Genomic DNA, 21,972 nt, shown 5'->3' on the forward strand with positions numbered 1-21,972 from the left:
CTTGCGACTCCGAATTTGAGCTGATATATGTCGATTTGGCCGCGCGCCGGGTGGTCTCCAGGCTCCCCAGGCCGCCTCTTTCGCCCTTCCTGAATGGAAGAAGTTACCGCCGCGGATCGCGACATCGACTCCATTCCACCACGCGACTCGATCGACGCCCACGACGCATCCGACAGCACACAAAATGGAGACAGCATCGAGATTGATAGCGCAACTGTGATCAAGGACGAGGATCAGCTGGCGCCAGTAAATGGCGATGATGGTGGCGTCATTGAGCGCCCGACAAAGCGGCGGAAACTCGAAGATGCCACACCGCGTCGCTCAGCATCACGCGCCGTATCGCCGCCCTGGAAGTCTTTCGTGGCTGATGGGCCCACGACTGTGTTCGAGAATGGCGTCAGAAAGTCGTCGCGTGTAAACAAGGACACTGCACCGCCGACGCCAGAGCCTGTAAAGCGGAATTCACGACCGGCTAGTAAGACGACGCAAACGAATGGCACCCCTAAGAATGGTGTCAAGCGGGAGTCGCGCAATGGCTCAGGGCCCATGTCTGTCCCGAAAGGAAAGACGCCGTCCACTATCACGAAGAAGGCTTCTGCACAGTCCTTGGTAACCCCGGCGCGCAAATCTGAGCGCCAGAGGAAGCCATCTGGACTTGCGACAACATCCCCAGTCGCATCGCCAGCACTTCAAAATGGGTCGCCCGAAGGCACGCGCAAGCGGGTCGGACGCTCTCGGAGGGGCGCTCAGGCGCCCACTGACGATCTAGGTGACGAACCCGTGGACGATGCCGAAACCAATGGACATGACCCCTATGCCGGCCTTTATGGATCGCCCGACGACTCGAATCCGGCAATGCCCGCCCCTCGTCTTCGCCTGCGACTGCGAAAGCCCGACCCTCCGAATCGACATCCCGCACATGCCCCGCCCAAGTCAGAGTACGCATCCCTCGAAGAGTGGTTAGGGCAGGACGACCCACTAGACGGCGAAGAGGCGCTCAGGACAACACAAGAGAAGGCTGAGGAGGAGGCCGAGCGTCGCTTACAGATCGTCGAAGCTGCTGAGCATGGAGTTTTGAGCCAGACACGATGTAGTGTGTATGCACCTGAAGCAGCCCCAGAACCGCCTCCACAGTATGGTCATTGGGATCACGTGGTGGCGCATGCTCTACACTTCGGCAAGCTGCTGAAAGAGGAAAAGGTGGCACATCGGCGGACGGCTAAGATCCTGGCTAGGGAGGCATATGACTTCTGGAAGAACAAGTTCAAGCGCAAGAGTCAAGATGAGATTGAACAAGAAGAAACTGAGCGACAGGTGACAAGGTACAAGCAGCTTGTGAAAGATGTCAAGGACGCGTGGGGCTTGGTCAAGGTTGAGATCGATAAAGAGCGTGTGGCCAAATACGAAGAGGAGCAGTTGCAGCTCGGACACAAGGCTATGGATGACATGTTCAACCAGGCACAAGAGATTCTGGGTGGCCGTAATGCGGGCGATGGCGCATCTTCCCTGGTCAGCGAAGACCGCGATTTCGATGAGATGGAATCTGAAAGCGGGGTGTCGCACGCCTCAGAACAACAACACGACGACGACATTATGTCTTCCAGCTCCGATAGCGAACAAGAAAACGAACAGGATGAAGATGCGAACCTCACAGCCGAACAGCTACGCGAGAAATATGGACAACTTCCCGATATTCCAGAGAGTAGCTCCGAAGCTGAAGCGAACTCAGAAGATGACGACGATGAGCAGGCTGATGCGGAAGAGGGTACTCCTGCGCCAACGCCAGACCCTGATCTTGAAGACGAAGATACCAGCGAACCCCCCGAAAATACTTTCCAACATACCAACGGCTTCAATGACAACGAAGAAGATGAGGAGAAGAAAAAGCCAGGTTACATCGACCCTGCTACGATCGAACTTGATCAGGTTGATGATGCTTTGCTAGATTCTGAAGACGACAAGGGCTCAGAATCCGGTAGCGAGGCTTGGTCAAGCAACGAAGGCTCGGGAAGTGACGACGATGGTGAAGAAGCAGGCGAATCGGAAGATGACGATGATCAAGAGAGCGAGGAAGAAGAACTGGGCATGATGGGCTTTTTGGCACCTAAAGACATCAAGAAACTGAAAGAGGCTGCCAAGACCACGATTGACGACATGAAATCAGAAGAATCGTCCCCCCAAATAGAACAGCCAAACGGTCATGCTCCGTCGCCTGCGGAAACCACTGAAGAGAAGCCTCGTGTGAACGGCCATGATTCCGTCGCTGAGGTAGATGAGCCACATGTCAATGGGGACACTGCGGCACAGCCGGCTCCTTCCATCGAGATTGCTGAGTCAACTCCAATGGAAGATGTAGTACGATCCAAGAGTGCTTCTAGATCTCGGCACACGTCTTCTCCACCAAGAACCGAGGTGCCGTTCTTGCTACGCGGTACCCTCCGAGAGTACCAACACGACGGACTAGATTGGCTAGCGAATCTATACGAGTCTGATACTAACGGTATCCTTGCAGACGAGATGGGTCTAGGAAAAACTATACAGACGATCTCGCTCCTTGCATACCTTGCTGTTCGTCGCGAAATATGGGGTCCGCATCTAGTCGTAGTGCCCACTAGCGTCATGCTCAATTGGGAGATGGAGTTTAAGAAGTTCTTGCCAGGCTTCAAGATCTTGACGTACTATGGCGACATCAACGAGCGAAAACGAAAGCGCTCAGGCTGGCGCAACACTGGAAAGGACATGTACAATGTTGTCATTACTTCATACCAGCTCATCCTCCAGGATGCAGCAGCATTCAAGATGCGGCCCTGGCGCTACCTGGTGCTCGACGAAGCCCATAACATCAAGAATTTCAAATCACAACGATGGCAGACCATGCTTAACCTTCGGACAGAGCGGCGGCTCCTGTTGACCGGTACGCCTTTGCAGAACAATATCGACGAGCTTTGGTCGTTGCTGTATTTCTTGATGCCAGCTGGATTTGCTGGAGAGGGTCGCATCGCGGGTCTAGAAGAATTCACGCTAGCGTTGAAGAATCCTACGTCGCAGATTCTCGACCAGGGAAGACAACAACTCGACGCAGAAGCGCAGAAGGTGGTCAAACGGCTCCATGAAGTACTTCGGCCATATCTGCTTCGACGACTGAAGTCGGAGGTTGAGAAGCAAATGCCTGGAAAATATGAGCATGTTGTCTACTGTAAGCTTTCTAAGCGGCAACGACAGCTTTATGACGGATTCATGGGCCGTGCTTCGACCAAGGAGATCTTGTCCTCCGGAAACTACATGTCGATTATCAATTGCTTAATGTCATTACGAAAAGTCTGCAATCACCCCGACCTGTTCGAAACGCGAGCTATTGTAACGTCCATGGCTATGCCCAAGTCGGTTGCCGCTCAGTACGAGATCAAGGACTTCCTCATTCGGAAGCGCTTGCAAGAGGGCATGGAAGACAAGCAAGTAAACTTAGACGCTCTGAATCTGGTATTTGCGCGACGGGAACAGACTCAATTAGGCCATGCTCGACGTACCTATCCTATTCGTGCCACACGGCCTCTAGAAGACTTGATTGAGCGCCAAACACGGCGCATCAACAAACCGACCGACAAGGGTACCTCCCCACTACAATCGACCATGGCAGCCATGGCCAAGCGAGAGCAAGTGGCTGTTCGAGATCACCTGCAAACTTGTCTTAATCTCACTCGCGCTCGTACTCAGTTTATGCCTATATACGGAAAGGACATTGTCGAGGCGGTCACCGTTGATTGGTATGATTTCACGTTCGGGGCTATCACAGAAGGAAAGAAGGTACCTAAGCCGCTCCTGTACCGAACGCACCACACTACGCATCCGAATTATCATGGCTTTGGCCAGGCGCAAATGCAACCGAAGCAAGAGGAGGCAATCCATTACGACATTGTTCGCCAACACCATGGCCTTCTCGGCTTCAGATCACCACGCTCCCATCGTGTGTTGTCACACTGGCACGATCAACAAATTACACACTTCCACGACATGATCCCTACATTGGAACAGCGTGCTGAGGCCATGGAGCCTCTCATCACTCGCTTCACATGTGTTACACCTGCTGTTGCAGCGGAGGAGCTTGCTCCTCTGACCTTGTCCAGACGCGGTGTTCAGCTAATCCAATCGTCGGAGGCAGCACATGAAAAAGATCCCTTCCATGCTTCACGCATTAGACAATCCATCGCCTTCCCAGACAAACGTCTTCTTCAATACGACTGTGGCAAGCTTCAGCGTCTTGCAACGCTACTACGAGATCTGCAAGCTGGTGGTCACCGTGCGCTCATCTTCACGCAGATGACAAAGGTTCTCGATATCCTCGAGCAGTTCCTCAATATCCATGGGTATCGCTATCTACGTCTTGACGGATCTACCAAGATCGAACAGCGCCAAATTCTTACAGACCGCTTCAATACCGACCCTCGCATTCTATGCTTTATCCTGTCATCCCGATCTGGTGGTCTCGGTATCAATCTCACAGGTGCTGATAGCGTCATCTTCTATGATCTTGACTGGAACCCTGCAATGGACAAGCAATGTCAAGATCGAGCCCATCGTATCGGTCAAACACGCGACGTACACATCTACAAGTTTGTCAGCGAATACACCATCGAAGCCAACATCCTCCGAAAGTCCAATCAAAAACGTCTTCTCGACGACGTCATTATTCAAAAGGGTGACTTCACCACAGACACGTTCAACAAGGTTACCTGGCGCGACGCGCTTGACGAGAATATGGGCATCGACACTACCGACGAAGCTGGCGCAGCCATGGAACGTGTGCTCGGCGAGAAGATTGGACTCCTTGGCGACGCACGTGTTATGGGCAACGTAGAAGATACGGAAGATCGTACTGCAGCTTCCATTGCGCAAAAGGAGATTGTGGATGAAATTCAGGAAGATCAAGTCGACTTCAACGAGAGCCTCAACGCTACGAGGGCTGTCTCTGAAGCCGCAGCTACCACTAAAGCGGACGAAGATCTGGATGTTGACGGCAACGAAAAGGAACACAGACACGTCGATGAATACATGCTGAGCTTGTACCGAGAGGAATATGGCAAAGAACCATACAGACCGCCAACGGACAGGCAGAAGAGGAATCGGAAGGGGCAGGATCCTCATGTACGGCATCGAAAGAAGAAATACTAGTAGACGGCCTTTGATTTTTAGCGAGCGTATTGAAGCGTAAAAATGTATTAATAGTTGTACAATCGTAGTAGCATTTGCATGGTCTGGCGTTTCCTCAACAGAGAGGAAGAGCAATAAGATAACTGTACATTCGCGTTGAAGTCGGATGCTGCCCGCAGATTTTGTTTCTGGTATACGCTGACCACACCAACACCCGAGGTTTATAGACCGGTCAAATGACCAGTACTGTCACATACGACCATAGGATCTTGAGATCACGGCTTCCCGTTCGCTCAGCCCTAGTTAAGCAAGATACCGGCGGATTAGTAGTCAGGTGGGTGACCACTGGCGAATCCCCGCTGTTGTATGTTTTTGCCCGCTCTCTATTCTTTTTTTGTGTCTTGCACCAAACAAAGATCAACGGCTGAGGCACTCTTAATGCAGGGCCTGCCTAGCTCTCGTTGCAGTAACAGAAATATATTTATCTCTTTTTTCTACGTTGTTAGATAGATGCAGATGTGTCTTCACTGCCACTCTGGACCGCCTCTTCCTGACCACCATCATCTTGATTGATCGCATAGTCTTCCTCTTCTCTTTCTAGATATGGCGGTGGGGCCAGTTCTTGACTCTCTTCGTCGCCTTCTCCATCTTTGGCTTCTACCCACACTCTGTTCAACTCTGCCTCGATCTCCTCTCTCCTCTTTTTCCACTCCTCCACTTTAGCCAGCCTCTCCCTCAGCTCTGCGAGCTCCTTATCCACACTCGATTTCTCAGACTGCGTACCTATGCGTTGGAAGTCCCACTCATCGCCGTGATCACCCATGCCAAGAGTCAGTGTGTAATCGTGGTAACGCTTTAGGGATGCGCGGGTGGATATTGTGATTAACGCTAGAATCGATAAGTCAGTCGATGTTATATCGAAGGAGAAAAAGAGATAACTAGAGAACGTACTTATTCCCTTCGCCTTTGCGCGTTCGTAGAGCAAGCCCTCCACATCACTACTGACCGCACTTGTTCCTTCGTCCACAAACGCATACCGTGGTTCATGGTAAAGTAATCTTGCAATGCCCATTCTCTGCTTCTCACCACCACTGAAAACGTCTTTCCATACTTTCTTCGTGTCCCAGCCGCCTTCCCTGTCAGGTAGATAGCCAAGTTTCGCCTCTTCGAGGACCTGGGAAAGTTCAAAGTCGCGGCGGCCGGCATCCTTCATGTCGGCATCGGTGTGAGGGTAGATGACTTGGTCACGGAGGGTGCCAGTGGAGAGGTAGGGTCGTTGAGGGAGGAACATGATGCCATCTACGCCAATGCTACGTGGACGACTAACAAGACCACGGTATGCGGGCCAGAGACCGGCGACTATGCGTGAGACGGCGCTCTTGCCGCAGCCATTGGGACCAGTGATGAGAAGATGCTCACCGGAATGAACAATAAAGGACAGAGACTCTAGGAGTTCTTCGCCGCCCATTGGATGCAAGGCTGGGGCAACAACTGGAACGTGTTCGAGACGAATTCCGTCAAAACCCTTGTGAACTGTGCCTTGAATGTCGGAGACGGAATAAAGTTCAGGTCGCGTACCGGGCGGAGGATAGTATGCATCTGCATGAACGCGATGGAGTGTGCTGATCAATGTATAGACGCGGGATGTATAGCCAGCCAGTTCAGAGAGGTCTTTGATACTATACATCATACGACCGCCAGCGTCTGCAAGAGACAACATAAGTCGCTTGTTCGTGATGAAGTCCTTCATGCGACTTCGCTCGCGGTGTGACTTCTCGCCTCCAGGTAGCTCAGGTGTGCCTCCTGCACCGCCCCATTCAGGCAAGAAGACGGGAAGCGACGTAACGAGGTATCCGAAAGCTGACCATGAGTATTTGAGGACAAAATCTTCGAGCATATTGTACCGGATCTTGAGGCTGTAGATGCCTTCCATCCAGTGTTTAAGATCCTTGAAACCACGTTCGAGGAAGTGCTTTTCCATTTCGTCACCACCGTAGAAAGCGACTTCTTCGGCGTTCGCGATGAGACGAGAGTGCAGTGCGCGGAACTCGCCTTCTCTTCGACCTTCGACGGCTTTTAGTTTGCCAAATGGTGGAGAGAGTTTCCGTAGCACTGTCGCTGTGAGGAAGTAGTTGCTTAACAAACCAGTCAAAGCCAGAGGTCCCAGAGAACGGTAGAGCTGGTAATTGAAGACGCATAGATCCACAAACGGTTTTCCCAGGCTCGAATACAACGACGCGGCACTCGCGCAGAACAATGTCAGATCTTGCGTGATATACTGGTCTGCTCCAGCTCCTACGCCTCCATCCAGATTTTGGAGCTTGTAGTAATTCAAGTGATCGTTCAGGTACAAGTCGTGAATGTATCTCGTGAGCCGTGTCCGGAATGCGATGGAAACCTTGCTCTGCAAGAACTTGATCATGGCATTCGTGTACGAGGAAAATGTGCCTACACCCAGCCATTGGACTATACCCCACAAGAAAGCCTTTCCATTGCCCGCGACGAGATCGCGCACGATCTCTCCATCGAGGCGCGCTACGACGAGGGAGAGATATGTCCGCAGCATGAGGAAGACGCTATGGCTGACCAAGAGACCCGTCTCCTTGCTGTTCCAACGTGGTATCATGATGTTCAACAGGCTTAGAAACTGGTGTAGGAAAGCCAGATTGAGACCCGGCTTCGTTTGTGGCGGCGGCGCTTGCGGATCGCTCGACGTGGTATCAGCCATGCGGGCTGCGCGTGGGGGCTGGAGGAAAAGTCTACGATGAGCATCGAATGTGGTTTGTTTGGTGGGATGGATGACTACTTTGGACGTCGAGTCGCGGTAGGGAACGTATATTGTCCTGGAGCCGTCTTTGTTCTTGAGTCCGGAGTTCCTCCTCAGCAAGCGTCGGCCAGTCTCTTTCTCTGCATGTCGGCTCTTGTACCATCGGGTACCTCCATATCCTGCGCCTATTATGGTGAGTAGAAGGGTGATGGTAGTCAGAAGCTTCGTGACCTTCGAAGCGCTGCGGACGCGGGACTTGAGGCGCGTCGCATAATGGTCGTAGAGTGCTAAGAGAGGGTCATGAGGCTGGCGTAAGGTGGACTGGGCGGCCATGGTTGACCGTGTACATCCTCCCTAGGAAGATTTTCATTTCCCAATCGTAAAGTCGATGGCGGAGGTCTAGTAATGGTGTACTTGGCTGGCATGTGAGTAAGTGCTATGAGGCTGGCTGCGGTTTGAGCCGAGGCATGTGAACGTGCCACGTGCACTGGGGTAATCCGGGGTGTGGCTCCACAGTAGCTCATGAACACCGCCACTAATGTTATCTTCATTGTGTTCTTGAACTATACGCCGAGAACAGACCAGAATAAGCTTCACCGATGCTATAGCTTCGCAAATTCAGAATTGTTTGATTATGATTACTATTTATCGAGTCTGACAATTACCAGCCACCTGAAAGCATGATGATTACAATGCATCCCCTCGTTCAATTCATAACTTCATTCCGTTGGAGCACCTCAACCCGACTGAGAGTTCCTGCTCTCGATGCCTTTGACTGTTTTGTGTAGCTCGGTCTTCAACCATCTGCCTAGTATGTTATACAGGTGCTCTGCTTGCTCGCAGGCCGCGCTATTCCCTCCCCAATTAGCTAGTGCCCTGACGAGTTGTTCACAACCTTGTAGCTCAAGCAATATCACCTGTCTTCTGCAGTTCTGCTGCTCAAGGTCTTCAAAGTCGTAGTGTTGATGCTGAGATTGCTGCACGTACGGATCGAAGCTCTCACCCTTAATGATGCTCGGCACAGATGGAGTTGGAAAAGCAGGCTGCGAAGAGCGTAATGACTGGCTGTTGCTCCAACAAAACGATGCTGATACCAAGGTACTGGATTGGACAGGAGGGTGTACACCAGCGGCAGTCTGGTACCAGGTCAGAATCTTGGATGTTATACTTGAGTATAGCATAGCGAGGTGTGGATCTGACGAGCAAGGACAATTAAGAAGCTCCAAAACGTTCCTTATGGCTGATTGAGAAGTCAGGAGAACAGCCTCGAACGGACCCTTGGTAAATGCCGGATGTGTATGCCTGACGTGCCTCAGAGTATCAAGGATTGAGTAGGCCGATGTATAGCAGCAATGAAAGTTGTCCATCGAGGAGTTGAAATATGGTGCCATTGCATCATTCGTCCCTGTAGCTTGACTGATCGGGCTATATGGTATGGAGACGGAAGAGACGGAACGTAGATGCTCTGCGTTCTTTGGGCCGGTCGAGTAATAGTCCATGGGGTTTATGTCATTGCCGCCTATGTATTCTCTAAGAGCTTGCCAACTAGAGTGGTCAGATTGCGCTGTTTGCTCCTCTGTGAACGGGTCTCGGAAGAGACGGTTTAATTCGATGGTCGATCCTGGTCCTGGTCGAGCTGGTTGTGTTGGTAGAACAGTATTATCAATATGGGTCGTGTCTGAATGAACGTCGCTTGCGTATGATAATTCTGGTACAGTTTCGAACTCGAAGCCTGGAGTGGCTGACAAGCTTGGTGTAGGCGACCAGTCAGAGGCCCAATTCGATGCGATTTCTAGATCCGTCTGTTGAAGGGTAGGTTCCGGTTGGAGGCTGAACAAACTGAACTCGCTGCTCCCTGGAGATAGACACTGCTTCGCGGCTTTGACGAACGGAGTTCCGTCTGCGTTTCTCTTCCTCGTCCGGCCTGGTTTTCCGTGTTTTCTCGAAACACCATATATACATGTCGAGTTGATGACGGAGCATCGTGCACAGATCGGATGCTCTTTGCTGCACTTGACTTTTGACGCAGCGCAAGAGTCGCATGAAGCTCTGAGCTTCAGGTTGTTGATTTTCCTAGGTGTGGATGTCTTCGGTGCTGATGTAGGTGAAGACATGTTGAGTGACGTTTTTTTGTTATCGATTATGACTGGTGAACGCCAAAGAAACGGCCGTGATGCAATAGACATTATAGTCGACTATGCAGCCTCTTTCGAAGAGTCGGTGTCGAGTAGAGAGTAAGCTGAGCGTTGTACTACCAGCCATGTGTAGCCAAGTCCAGCTCTCGAGCACTCCACCGCCTTTATATATTAACCAGCATCCTACGATACTTGCCTTACCCGGATCCATCACTGTGGTGTAGGTAAGATTTAGATCTTGGATCTGCTGCATAGACCTACATCGCAGTATTACCATCTGCCATGATTAGCGCACCCGCATGTCTCAGCCCTCATACCCTGCTACCCGTCAAGCCACCTACACATGCCTCAATAAGGTCTGTTCACTGCATAACGCATGCTTGTTGGCCGCAACAGCGGCTGCAGCTATCCTGATCCTTGACTCCACGTTCTTGAGGTGTATTGGTGGGTGGGGAGGATTGCGCAGAATAGTTCATGCCTCATGCAGGTGTAAGGCGGGCTGTGCGAGAGAAAATATGTTTTGGTATCTGTGCAGACACAACGTCCAATGAGCGGCCGATGTGTCAGCCTCACTGTGCTTACAGACCTGCATAACCTACTTTTCAGCGTTTTCTGGATAGTCTGTTACCAAGGTAAGAGATCCAAAGCGGACGGCAACCGAAGTGAAGGCAGTTATGGTGGTTGTGTGTCGTTTTGAGTATTCTGAGTGCGCTCACCATTGCGATAAGCTGCCGCACCCGCTCCCCAAGTAGCGAGTACAGTGTTCAATAAGTACCGTACAGGTAACTCAAGTGCATGGCATACTTTGAAGAATAAGAAGGAACGGAAGGTATCCAGGTACCTGTGCGTTGTTCGTTCGATTGATCGATCGTGCAGTGTAGGACTGCCCTCCCTGATTTCCCCACGGCTAGCGTTCTGCTAGCCGAATTGGGCAAGCACCGCCTGCAGCTCAAAATAACTTCCCATGTCACTGGGCAGCACACCCTCCTACCGCCTGCGCGTCTCTATCATGCTCCTACAGACATTATCCTGCATATCGCTAGAAAGCCCTGGCACACTTACACCAAGGTGGTAAGTCTATGTGTATTTTCTGTCCACTTGCGAACGTTACTGCGCAGGGCGAAGCAATCCGTTGCTATATGCAGGTCGTGATACTGGTCCATGGATCAGATAACCTAAAGAGGACGACCTTACTTCCCAATCGAGGGTCTTGGGAGAGATTAGATGCGGCTCTGCGGATCAGGCTTGAAGAGATACGATTCATGAGTCCGTGGTGTCTGACCGTGGAGACAGGCTATCCAATCACACGTCGCATAACGGGGCTTTCCAACCTCCATACAACGAATAATCAACAACTCAGTTGACTTTGTAGTAGTTAGGAACCTAACAGCGTTACCGATTCGTCCATAGGATTTATCGTAGAAACTATCAATGGCCCAAAGCTTGACTTCTATAGCAATAGTGCGTCCTGACCTGAATCGATCATCAGGTCAGATAGATCTGAGTTGCCATGTCGAGTTCACAAACCCCATTGAGTCAACGCAAGTGGGTAGCTTCCAAAAGCATAAGCGAGCACCCTACTGTCATTCGCTCGCTCGAAGAGTCTTGACACAGCCCCAATACGCACGCCGCAACCATCTTTTGACGCCGGTTAAAAACGTGGTCAGCCAGGTTTCTATCTTGATGGTTGGAAGCGATTTCGATATTCACCAATCTCGTGAACTGCATGCATGCGTCATCTATACACGTGGGAAGCTGGTGAGCAAATAGCCATGGGTAGTGTTCAATCGAAAAAGGTAAGATAGCGGCTCTGAAATGTCCAGAGGCTAGCCAACCTGTTAACGCCTGACTTTTGAATACAGTCTTATGCAAGTCCAATCAATAACCTCAGATCACATGTGTGATCCTGATACCTTTACGCCGTGCTATGCCCGAAAGACTGACCACAGGCAATTCCCACCTGGGTGTGTCTGTTTTGCGCCATCAAGTATCGTCATTTTCAACAGTTGGATGTGCATTCAACAAGGCCGACGCTTCAGCCCTACGCCTAGCATCATCCTGCTCCAATTGAGTTTGCACGTGCCGGGAAACCTACTCATCGGCCTCTGTATTCCAGATCTCCACCTCCCTGTTCTCCAGCTCTTTCATCTTCTCTTCCCCGAAGATGGTCTCGGTTGGCAAACCAGTCTTTCCGTAGTTGACAACAGGTCCTATCGTGTTGATCCATTGTTGTCTTCTTTCCATAAGAGTGCGAATTGGCTCGCCCACGCCCGGCCTCGAAATGCCAGCGTTAGCCACTGGATGGCTTCCACCTCCTGCACCACCCGGCCGCTTGTTTTGTTTCTTGCCTTTGCCAATATTGCGGTTACGCTTGAGGTAGGCGGCGTTGAGTTGGTTGTCGAGATCGTCGGCTATAGTGTTGTACTCTTGCTGAGCTATGCGCTCTTCTGTGAGCTCGAGAAGGCGTTGTTTTCGTGCGCCATTGATGATGGACTGCTTGCGGAGTTCTTCTTGTAGAAAGCGGAGGCGTTGGGCTACTTCGTCATCGAAATGAGAATCGTATGATTGCGACTCTGCGTCTGCTTCGGAGATCAGGCCAAAGTGCTTCAGCTCCATTAGTACGCGGTCCTCCATGCCGACATAGTCGGTGCGGCCAGTCTGTGGTGGAGGTTTCCAGCCCGGCTGAACGAGGTCGGGAAGTTGGGCGGCGGCGGGTATCGAATTCGTGTTGGCCGTGTCTGCAGGCGCACCTGCGCCTTCATCAATATCCATGGCGTCTCCATTGACTCCATTAGTTTCGCTCTGGCCGCTCTGATTACCGCGTCCCTCTGGTCGTAATGTAGCTAGGAGACGCGACAGGAGGGGCCCTGTAGACACTTGATCTGTCTCAAGCACGTCGTCTGAGATGTCCTCTGCTGCTCCACGTGGGACGTTGGGTGGTGGTCGTTGGTCATTCGAGTCTATGTGCATAGAGCCATCTTCCTCGGCCCATATCTCCTTGTAGTGTCGCTGGCCGCGTCGAGGCAGCACGAATGGCGCTATACGGTCTCCGCGCTCCTTCAAGAATGCCACGTCCTCTTCGGTGAGCGGCCTTATGTATGGTTCAACGTAGTTGGCGAAGACGGTGGCATTGACCTGTGACGGCGGTTTGGCATTGGAGAAGTCCTTTGCTGGTGGTGAACCGGCTATCCTGTCACGGAGATCGTGCTTGGGGAATTCGGCGACACAGTATATCTCCTTTCTCTCCTCAATCGACATGCCTGGTGTAACCTCGCGTATATGGTATACGGTAGGGTCATCGAATTTGGCGGGGTCAGGACCGAAAGTCTGGAATTGCGGTACGGCTGGGGCAGGGGCGGGCTGGTGAGAGACATCAGAGCCACTGGGCGAGGGAGCATCCGCCGGCCCATTGCCAGCAGCGGAGGGCGGGGCTTGCGATATTGGCGATGAGATGGCCGAGGAGTTGTCTGTAGACGTGGTTAGATGTCTGTGAAGTCCTCTCATGTTGAGCTTGACGATCAACTGCTGTTGGGAAGGAGCCATGTTGGAGGGTATTCGAAGTAGTGTATACGAGGAGGGATCGTATATGTAAAGTCCCAAGGGAAATGTGATTGCCTGGTATCAAACTCACCTTTGCCGTCACCGCCGTCCTGCCTGGCCAGGCCGTGGGCACCGGTCGCAGGCGGATGCTTCCCGTCCTCGTCGTGTTTCTTGCTCACCTTCTTGAGCTTATGTTTGCGCTCGCGCTCCTCGCCATCCTTGTCCTTTTCCCTTTCACGCGGCGCCCGGTTCTTCTTGTTGTTCATGAGTTCCCGCAGCGCACCTTCGGACTGCACGCAGCGTGACTCGACGTTCTTCAGCACAGTCTTCTCGATGTCGTCGCGCATGGACAACAACAGCTTTCCGGTCGGAATGGAAGAGCCGTTGGCGCCCCCATCGAGTATGTCTTCGACTGTCTTGGGGCTCTTTCTGAGGTAGGAGCTCAGGCGGTTTCCAAAGTAGGACGAAGAGGAAGAAGGCTCGACCGAAGTGCGTACGTTGGGCAGCGGCGTTGTGTTTCGGCTGCGCGGTGCTTGCGAGGGCTTGCCGGGCTTGGTCGCCTTGCCCTTGCTGCTCACGCCTGGAGGCGCCATATTGCGCGTCCACGAGCGTCGTCGTCGCTATGGAATGCGGGGGAGAAAGTCAGTCGCGTCCACGACGCGAGATGGGCGGCCGACGTCTGAGAGCTGGCAGAGAGATGTCGCAGGCGCTAGACTAGCCAAGGGCAGGTATGCAGCAGGATGGTAGCAGGCGTCTTGGATTGTCGCATCGCCGGCGCATTCGTTTGTTGGTGTTGTTCGCCGTCTGGGGAACTGGCTCGTGCTAGCCCTGAAGACAGACGCCAAGGTCGCGAAAGGCGTGCCGTCTGCGATACGACCATGTCAACGTCATTACCGACGAGCAGGGCACTATTCATGCACAACGGCATCCTCTCCAACTGTCCAGTCCAGTGGGGCCTGCATCCATCCTATGCTGCCCTTCTTGACGCAATCTCCTGTTCGCGCCAGGGAAACAAGCTTTTTGCTAAGCTCGGCGCTTCTCCATTCTCATCCGGGAGGGGCGGCAGTGTTGACGAAGCCGACCAGCCTTCATTCCTAGCCACCCGCTCCCGCTCTACAACCACCGCTGCAACCACCCACAGCCACGCCATTCTCTTCTTTCCTCTGCATACCCTCCTGCTTGCGCCCACACTGCCTTCCCACACGACTGCCGGCAATGAATTGTAGTTGGCTCACATTAGCGGCCCCTGTGTAATCGTCCAGTGTCGCCCACCATGTGTACGTCACACCACTTTGCCGCCCGTTGGCACCAACTCGCTGACCGCACGCTGACTGTCGCACAGCTGCCCAAAGGATTGGTATCTTTACCATCGACTTCCCGGACCCTCTTCGCATCGACTACGACAACAACCAGTTCATTACACTCAACGATTCCGTCTCGTTCCAGTACCGCATCCTCAACAACATCCAGACCTTGTCCACCAAAGGCGTCGACGGCAACCAAGACCCCTACGGCATACTCTACGTACCTGATGTCTACACATCTGGCTGCAAGCAACAGGAGGCAGACTACGTCCTCGAGAATGCGACACGGATAGCCAATCTCCCGTCCGACAAGGATTACGCACTCATCGCCGTCGCACCCTGGTACTCGGCGCAGTGTACCATCGAATACTTCACCGCAGCGCGCAACCATCCCACCAAAGCCTTTCTCACCTACCTTCCCGGAGACAGCAACGCCAAACCACCGGTGCTCAACGATGCGGCGTGGAACCTTCAAGATGGCGGTAGTTGGCAGACGGCCAATGACTTTCCCACCTATGCGCTGTCTTCAATGACGGGGAGGAACATCATGGAGCAGCTGGACCAGTATTCTGGAAACTTGAGCCAGGTACCGCATGCCGATCAACTCTCGCAGATATACGATTCCACCGACTATGTGCGCTTGTGGGCAACCGTCAGTACTGATTCTGGTGGCCAACTCCCAAGCCTATGGGTTTTCCTCGTCATCGTCTTAGCAGTCCTACTCGTGGCTGTCAGCATCACTTCTCTCGTCATGCATATCATCCAACGAAGACGGCGCAACGACCTGCGCGAGCGCGTTCTCAACGGCCAGGTCGATCTCGAAGCATTGGGCGTCAAGCGTCTCACAGTCTCGCAACAAGTTCTCGACAAACTACCCATACACACACACACTGCTCCCGCCGTTGCTGCTGCTGCTGCTTCGAACGAGCCTGAGAAGACCACCGCTACACAAGCGCCGAACCACGCACACGATCTCCCACACGCCGCCGTAGATGCTGAAACTGGCTACAAGGGACCTCAGCTGCTCCGCCACTCGTCTGCACCCACGATACCTACAGTACCCACGTCTGGTACGTCTGCATCATGGTCCCAGCCCACATGTCCAATCTGCATGGATGACTTTGAAGTCGACGAAACACAAGTGCGCGAGCTTCCGTGCCACCACATTTTCCATCCTGAGTGCATCGATACCTTCCTCCTCAATCACTCATCGTTATGTCCCATGTGCAAACAAACTGTATTGCCTACAGGTGCTTGTCCGGTCAATATTACCAACGTCATGGTACGGCGAGAGCGCCATATAAATCGCATGCGAGCGCGCAGTGCTCATACAGCAAACACCCAACCAAGTTCCGTATCCACACCTCCCTCAACAGTGCCAGTTTCACTAGCGCGCCCAGCGGCCGCTTTTGGGTCGCTTGGCAACAGGATAGGCGGAGCTATCTCTGGTCGACGTATCTTCAGCGCACCTGAGCGGACGCAGTCACGACCACATGATATCGAGATGGCCACTACGCCGCCACCTGATGCCCCACCACAACCTCAGCCGGCCAGTGCACCAACTTCACAAAATCCACAAGACTGTAGTCCTACTCATAACAGACGAGAATGGGCACGGCAACGAGCATTGGCTATGCTTGGTCCCCGTCATGCGCCTGCTAGTGACGTGGAAGAAGAAGAAGAAAATGTGCCAAAGTGGCGGCGTGTGTTCCGCAAGGTCTTTCCCATTTGATCAATAAGCGATTTGTTTTATCACGATACCTCAGCATAGATTCGGCGCAACACTTTCATTAACGTAATGTATTACAACGGTGTTCAGGAGATCACGGAAGCGGCTTTGGGATCATTTGGAAAGGGAGATACCAGGGCTACATAGCGACATTACTGCTGCATACAATTATCATATTGTATTATTCTTGAACCTACTACCTGATGCTTCTTGTCTTATCGGCTCCCGGATGTACCGATTTGGACGCTCATGCCCTGTCGCGACTTCCCAATCTATTTATCCAGATCATGCACCTACAATAACCATTTGACCCTTTATCTCGTCGCCTCCTACCCGACGCGTATCCTGGACTACAGTGCACTAGTACCAGCATTGCTCACCTTTCGGCCCAAGAGTACCACGCACAACATGACACTGGACAAACAACGAGCACTACCTATATTGCCATTGATGAGCCATACGAACTCTAGAACAACGACTTTTGCCCACATACACATGTCCGTTCCGTTAGTCAAAACAAGTCTAAGAATCTCACTCGCTCGCTAAAACCTTAAAGCTTCCCCAGAAAGCCCAGCCCATAATCAGCCGTCGCGCTTCTGGTTCGTGACCTCGACCGGGTCTGTCAATCTAATATATACAACATTTGCCTCTGCCGCACCCGCCTAGTACTTGTCACGCTACAATAATTTCCACAATGACTATTTTTGGATTGGAGTTTTCTCAATCGTCTTCACCCTACCCCAGACTCGACATGTTCTAGAGCATGATTGCCCTGCATTCGACGGCTATCGTTCTCGCTTGCTTCTCGGCTGTCTCGTAAAGAAGTCTACGAGCAATATCGACGGGCAGATCTCATATCAGGAACATGGCAACCTTACCAGCTTCGTTGCCATGTCCGAACTAGCAATACAGCAAATGAATGCAAGGTTTCCGGTTGGTAGCGAGTGGCCATCTATCGCCGTCCTCCACGAGTATGTGGCCAATGAGCAAACTTCTCCTACCGGCCACAAGACTCTATGGTCTTTACAAAGGGCTTCCTAGAGTATGTGTGGTGAAGAATGTACTGCTTGCGTTCTAGGTCTCGTACTCGGACAATACGTGGGCATATAAGATGGTCGTGGCCCACAGTTGCTCTGGTGAATAGCAGCACTACACTTTGACCAGAAAATCATCATCTAGCATTCGCTTACCACATTGTTTAATTTTTTCCCAGTTTGTCAGAAACAAGGCTGAGACACCACCGCGATGAAGTACACACTTACCGCCATAGCCCTTGCGGCGACAACGATCGCTGCTCCGACTAATCAAGCACCCGACTCATTCAAGATCACTAAAGTCGTCTCTGGCGGCTCGGGTTGCCCCCAAGGCAGTATCGATATCAACTGGACTGACAATGGCATCTTGCCCATCTGTAAGCCTCCATTACACTGGTTTACTCATCCTCGTTCTCGTATTGATTATCACATGCAGACTTCAACCAACAATTCACAGCCCGCGTCGGCACCGGGAAGACGGCAGAAGACTCGCGAAAGAACTGCCAAATCAACCTCGGTCTCGAATTCTCCCCTGGCTTCTCCTTCGCCATCTTCAGCGCGGACTACACCGGTTGGGGCGACCTTGATAGTGGTGTCACTGGTGTCGTAAAGTCAACGTACTACGTCTCTGGTCAGCAAAGCCAGTCGTCGTCAGAACTCAGCATCGACGGTCCGTTCCATGGCAAATACTACAAGCAGGATAACGTGCCGGCTGCAGTCTGGTCACCCTGCGGTGGTGATGCCCTTTTCAACATCAACAGCGAAGTAGCGCTAACACCATTTGCTACACCGGCTAATGGTGTGCTCGCTGCAACGCGCGAGGCGGGTCGCTTTACGTCGAATTTGTACGTTCAGTGGAGAAAATGCTAGTAGTGTACGTGTAAGAAAGCATCGTGGTGGAGCCTGTAGTTGTAGATCGTCCTTGGTGCCAAGTCAAGATATCAAATTTTCTCCTGATTGCGAGAGCTCACAATTTTGTTGACTGTGCATATGCGTCTTATCGGTAATTCTGCATATATTTGTGTAACTTGCATGTTACTCGACGCATGACGCTGTGACCAATAAGGCGTTCCACGGCGTACCTAGATCTGCAGAAAATGTGGCGCGTATGCTGACACAAGAACATCTTATTCTTGTAGACCTTCAACATCAACTCATCGCCCAAACCGTTTCCGCGACGCTCTAATCGCCCTGCCATTGCTTATCCACGACCCCATCTCTTGTTGTCTCAGCAAGACGTATGCAGACGTTGGCGATAGCGGCCAGACTGCATGACCCGCTTCACTAACGTGATCATCATACCCAGGTAGGTCGATACGAGGAGCCCCGGCTTCGACTATAATGCTGAAACCTTTTAGTGATCCACAAGGAAATTCCACAGGGTACTCGGGAAGAGGTTCGTCCGTTGCGAAAGGCGTAAACTGGGCACAAACTGGGCAAACTAGTCTGAAAGTCGATACATCGAACGCTAGTCAAGACTTTTGCAGTCGCGCTGTTGGAACCCAGCTCCAGCCATGTCAAATGCTGGTCCCGCTGTTAGTGAGAGTAATCCACTTTTCGACGGAAGACCCCGAAATGGCTCCGGCGGGGTGTTGCGGCATGTACACACACCCGATGCACATGATGCTGGGCAGACGGCAGTGGTGTTTAGCATATCACCCGTACCGTGAAGACCCTACCTCGGATGATGACGACCTCGTGATGGACTAATCGCCGGCTCATCTGGGCAACACCTCCACCCGCTAAGCCCCGACCCTAAAATCCGCAAAAGCTCAGCCAATTGATTTTACTGGGGAATGGACGATGCAAGCCTAATCTGCTACTCGAGCCCCGCGATTCTGCTGCTGCAAGTGGGGTCGAGGGTCGCAGCCAAGAAAAGCCAGATGCTACAAACCCACCAAGAATGTGCCACCATACAGCAAGCGTATTGACTACCGAGGATGAGGCAAGCAGCGAGGTAGTCGCACGAATGTGGCGACTCGACTTGTTTAAAGGCACCCTCACCCGTCGTGCCCATACCGGACAAACCAATACCTACATCATCATATCTCCATAGCCTACTACATTAAACACCAATATGTCTCCGGGAAAAGTCTCAACCCTCGATTTCGAGACGTTCTATAACATCGTCGATGGCAAGCAGCGCAGCTCAGACAAGATTCACCATGGTATCAATCCCGCGACTGGTCAGGAGCTCTGGGACGTACCAATTGCGAGCGAGCAAGACCTGAATGACGCAGTTGCGGCTGCGAAGAAGGCGTTCCCCGCATGGAGAGATACCCCGATTGAGAAGAGGAAGGAGCTGCTCAACAAGATTGTGGAATCATACCAGCAACACAACGATGACTTCGTCAACCTACTGTGCAAAGAGTCTGGCAAGCCGGTACGTTGCAACAATCACTAGAATATTCCGAGCGTTGTGCTAACATGCGAGCAGAGAAAATTCGCTGCCATCGAGGTTGGTGCCGTTGCTGGATTCATCGGTCACCACTTGACACTTGATGTGCCATCTGAGAAGTTTGAGGATGATGAGAAGACAATCTACACAGAGTACACGCCTCTCGGTGTTTGCGGTGCCATCTGCCCGTGGAATTTCCCTCTCGTCTTGAGCACCGGAAAGGTCGCGCCAGCTCTCATGACCGGAAACTGCATCATTGTCAAGCCCTCACCCTTTACACCTTACACGGCTTTGAAGTTTGTCGAGCTAGCTCAGGAGATTCTGCCACCAGGCGTTCTCCAAGTAGTTGGCGGCAACAACGAGCTCGGTGTTCAGATGTGCCAGCACCCCGACATTGCCAAGATCAGCTTTACCGGCTCTATCGCTACCGGAAAGAAGGTTATGGAGACATCTGCAAAGACCCTCAAGCGCGTCACACTCGAACTGGGTGGCAACGATGCCTCCATCATTCTTCCTGATGTCGACATCAAGAAGACAGCACCCGAGATCGTCATGGGTGCCTTCCAGAACAGCGGCCAAGTATGCGTCGCTACCAAGCGAATTTACATTCACGACTCCATCTACAAGGAGTTCCTTGAAGAGATGGTCAACTTCACCAAGTCCATCAAGATTGGAGGTCCAGATGACGGCGACAACCTGCTCGGACCTGTTCAGAATCAGATGCAGTACGAGCGCGTGAAGGAATACTTCAGCGACAGCAAAGCCAAGGGCTACAAGTTCGCCGCTGGTGAGCCCGACGTCGGCAGCGGAAAGGGTTACTTCATCAAGCCAACCATCATCGACAACCCACCAAACGACTCCCGCATCATCCAAGAAGAGCCATTCGGTCCCATCGTGCCCACACAGCCATGGTCCGATCTTGAGGAAGTCATTGCACGCGCCAACAACACAAACACCGGTCTTGGTGCTTGTGTCTGGGGCAAGGACGTCGAGCAGGCACAGAAGGTTGCGCGTCGCCTCGAAGCCGGCTCAGTCTTTGTAAACTCATGGGAGAAGCCGACACCACAAGCGATATTTGGAGGACACAAGGAATCTGGAATCGGCGGCGAATGGGGCAGGACCGGTCTTCTTGCGTACTGCAACCCACACGTCATGCATGTCTACAAGTCATGATATGACCATGTGGATGATGGTGGGAGATCAGATAGATGAAATAAATTGACGATCATGACCTAGTCAATACAAGAATGTTTTGAAATGCTTGAAATGCTTGAGTACTTTAACCTGTCGGTGATGTGGCGCCATTTGTTGAGCGAAGGAACATGAAGCATTTGATAACCGGTGGCTTTCATACAATCGTCTGTTCGCATGGTGTTTGTTCCTAAAAAGGTTAGCTGACATCTACCTCTGACAGGCTTAGCGCTTGGCACCCCGGTCGCACGGATCCCGCATGAAGCTTCGAACCTGGATGTCGGACCTACTGTCACGTCGCATTGTGGCACCTTATCCACAGGTAACATCATTGCTTTGCTCTGCGCCGCATCAGCCCACTGTTCGTCGACTTGTCGTTCGTCAGACCAGCGGAACGGTTAAAGTCGTTCTGTTTCCGAGGTATCTTTGCCCTTGTAATGATCTCCAGGATGGCGTTTCATGGTTTCATGAAACAATGCTCTCTCAAGGAACCGGCTACCCGCCCAAATTTGACCCACCATGCAGAATCGTTCCAGGCGCATTGCAGCAGTGGCTGTTCTAGTATAAGATGAATTCGCATCCGCCGCCATCATGTTTCTTCACTCCATTCGGTCATCTTCATTCCCTACATACACACTCTCTCTATCTTTTCTTCTCTTCAGACTCTACTGGAAGCGTGCTTCCTGACATTCTTTTCTTGAAATCCCACATAGAAGCTTGCTTCTT

The 21,972-nt window shown here is 52.1% G+C and overlaps 7 protein-coding genes across 7 annotated transcripts; 4 read left to right on the top strand and 3 right to left on the bottom strand.

The window, feature by feature from the left end:
- Positions 1-93: 93 nt before the first annotated feature.
- On the top strand, positions 94-5,169 carry J4E82_006247 (uncharacterized protein; the record flags this gene model as incomplete). Its single annotated transcript, XM_051732504.1, has 1 exon — positions 94-5,169. One exon carries the CDS (start codon positions 94-96, stop codon positions 5,167-5,169), a length of 5,076 nt encoding a protein of 1,691 aa, XP_051587650.1.
- Positions 5,170-5,650: 481 nt separating this feature from the next.
- Positions 5,651-8,248, bottom strand: J4E82_006248 (uncharacterized protein; the record flags this gene model as incomplete). The annotated part of the gene is made up of 2 exons (XM_051732505.1): positions 5,651-6,036; positions 6,100-8,248. 2 exons carry the CDS (start codon positions 8,246-8,248, stop codon positions 5,651-5,653), a joined length of 2,535 nt encoding a protein of 844 aa, XP_051587651.1.
- A 404-nt stretch (positions 8,249-8,652) lies between these two features.
- Positions 8,653-10,029, bottom strand: J4E82_006249 (uncharacterized protein; the record flags this gene model as incomplete). The annotated part of the gene is made up of 1 exon (XM_051732506.1): positions 8,653-10,029. The coding sequence occupies one exon, from the start codon at positions 10,027-10,029 to the stop codon at positions 8,653-8,655; it is 1,377 nt and encodes a 458-aa protein (XP_051587652.1).
- Positions 10,030-12,141: 2,112 nt separating this feature from the next.
- Positions 12,142-14,183, bottom strand: J4E82_006250 (uncharacterized protein; the record flags this gene model as incomplete). Its single annotated transcript, XM_051732507.1, has 2 exons — positions 12,142-13,517; positions 13,682-14,183. 2 exons carry the CDS (start codon positions 14,181-14,183, stop codon positions 12,142-12,144), a joined length of 1,878 nt encoding a protein of 625 aa, XP_051587653.1.
- A 680-nt stretch (positions 14,184-14,863) lies between these two features.
- Positions 14,864-16,626, top strand: J4E82_006251 (uncharacterized protein; the record flags this gene model as incomplete). Its single annotated transcript, XM_051732508.1, has 2 exons — positions 14,864-14,867; positions 14,933-16,626. 2 exons carry the CDS (start codon positions 14,864-14,866, stop codon positions 16,624-16,626), a joined length of 1,698 nt encoding a protein of 565 aa, XP_051587654.1.
- A 1,242-nt stretch (positions 16,627-17,868) lies between these two features.
- On the top strand, positions 17,869-18,527 carry J4E82_006252 (uncharacterized protein; the record flags this gene model as incomplete). Its single annotated transcript, XM_051732509.1, has 2 exons — positions 17,869-18,034; positions 18,094-18,527. 2 exons carry the CDS (start codon positions 17,869-17,871, stop codon positions 18,525-18,527), a joined length of 600 nt encoding a protein of 199 aa, XP_051587655.1.
- Positions 18,528-19,734: 1,207 nt separating this feature from the next.
- Positions 19,735-21,228, top strand: J4E82_006253 (uncharacterized protein; the record flags this gene model as incomplete). Its single annotated transcript, XM_051732510.1, has 2 exons — positions 19,735-20,040; positions 20,095-21,228. 2 exons carry the CDS (start codon positions 19,735-19,737, stop codon positions 21,226-21,228), a joined length of 1,440 nt encoding a protein of 479 aa, XP_051587656.1.
- Between the last annotated feature and the right edge of the window lie 744 nt (positions 21,229-21,972).

Source organism: Alternaria postmessia (assembly GCF_024291825.1).
Source record: "Alternaria postmessia strain BMP 2775 chromosome Unknown scaffold_36, whole genome shotgun sequence".
NCBI classification, from domain to species: domain Eukaryota; kingdom Fungi; phylum Ascomycota; class Dothideomycetes; order Pleosporales; family Pleosporaceae; genus Alternaria; species Alternaria postmessia.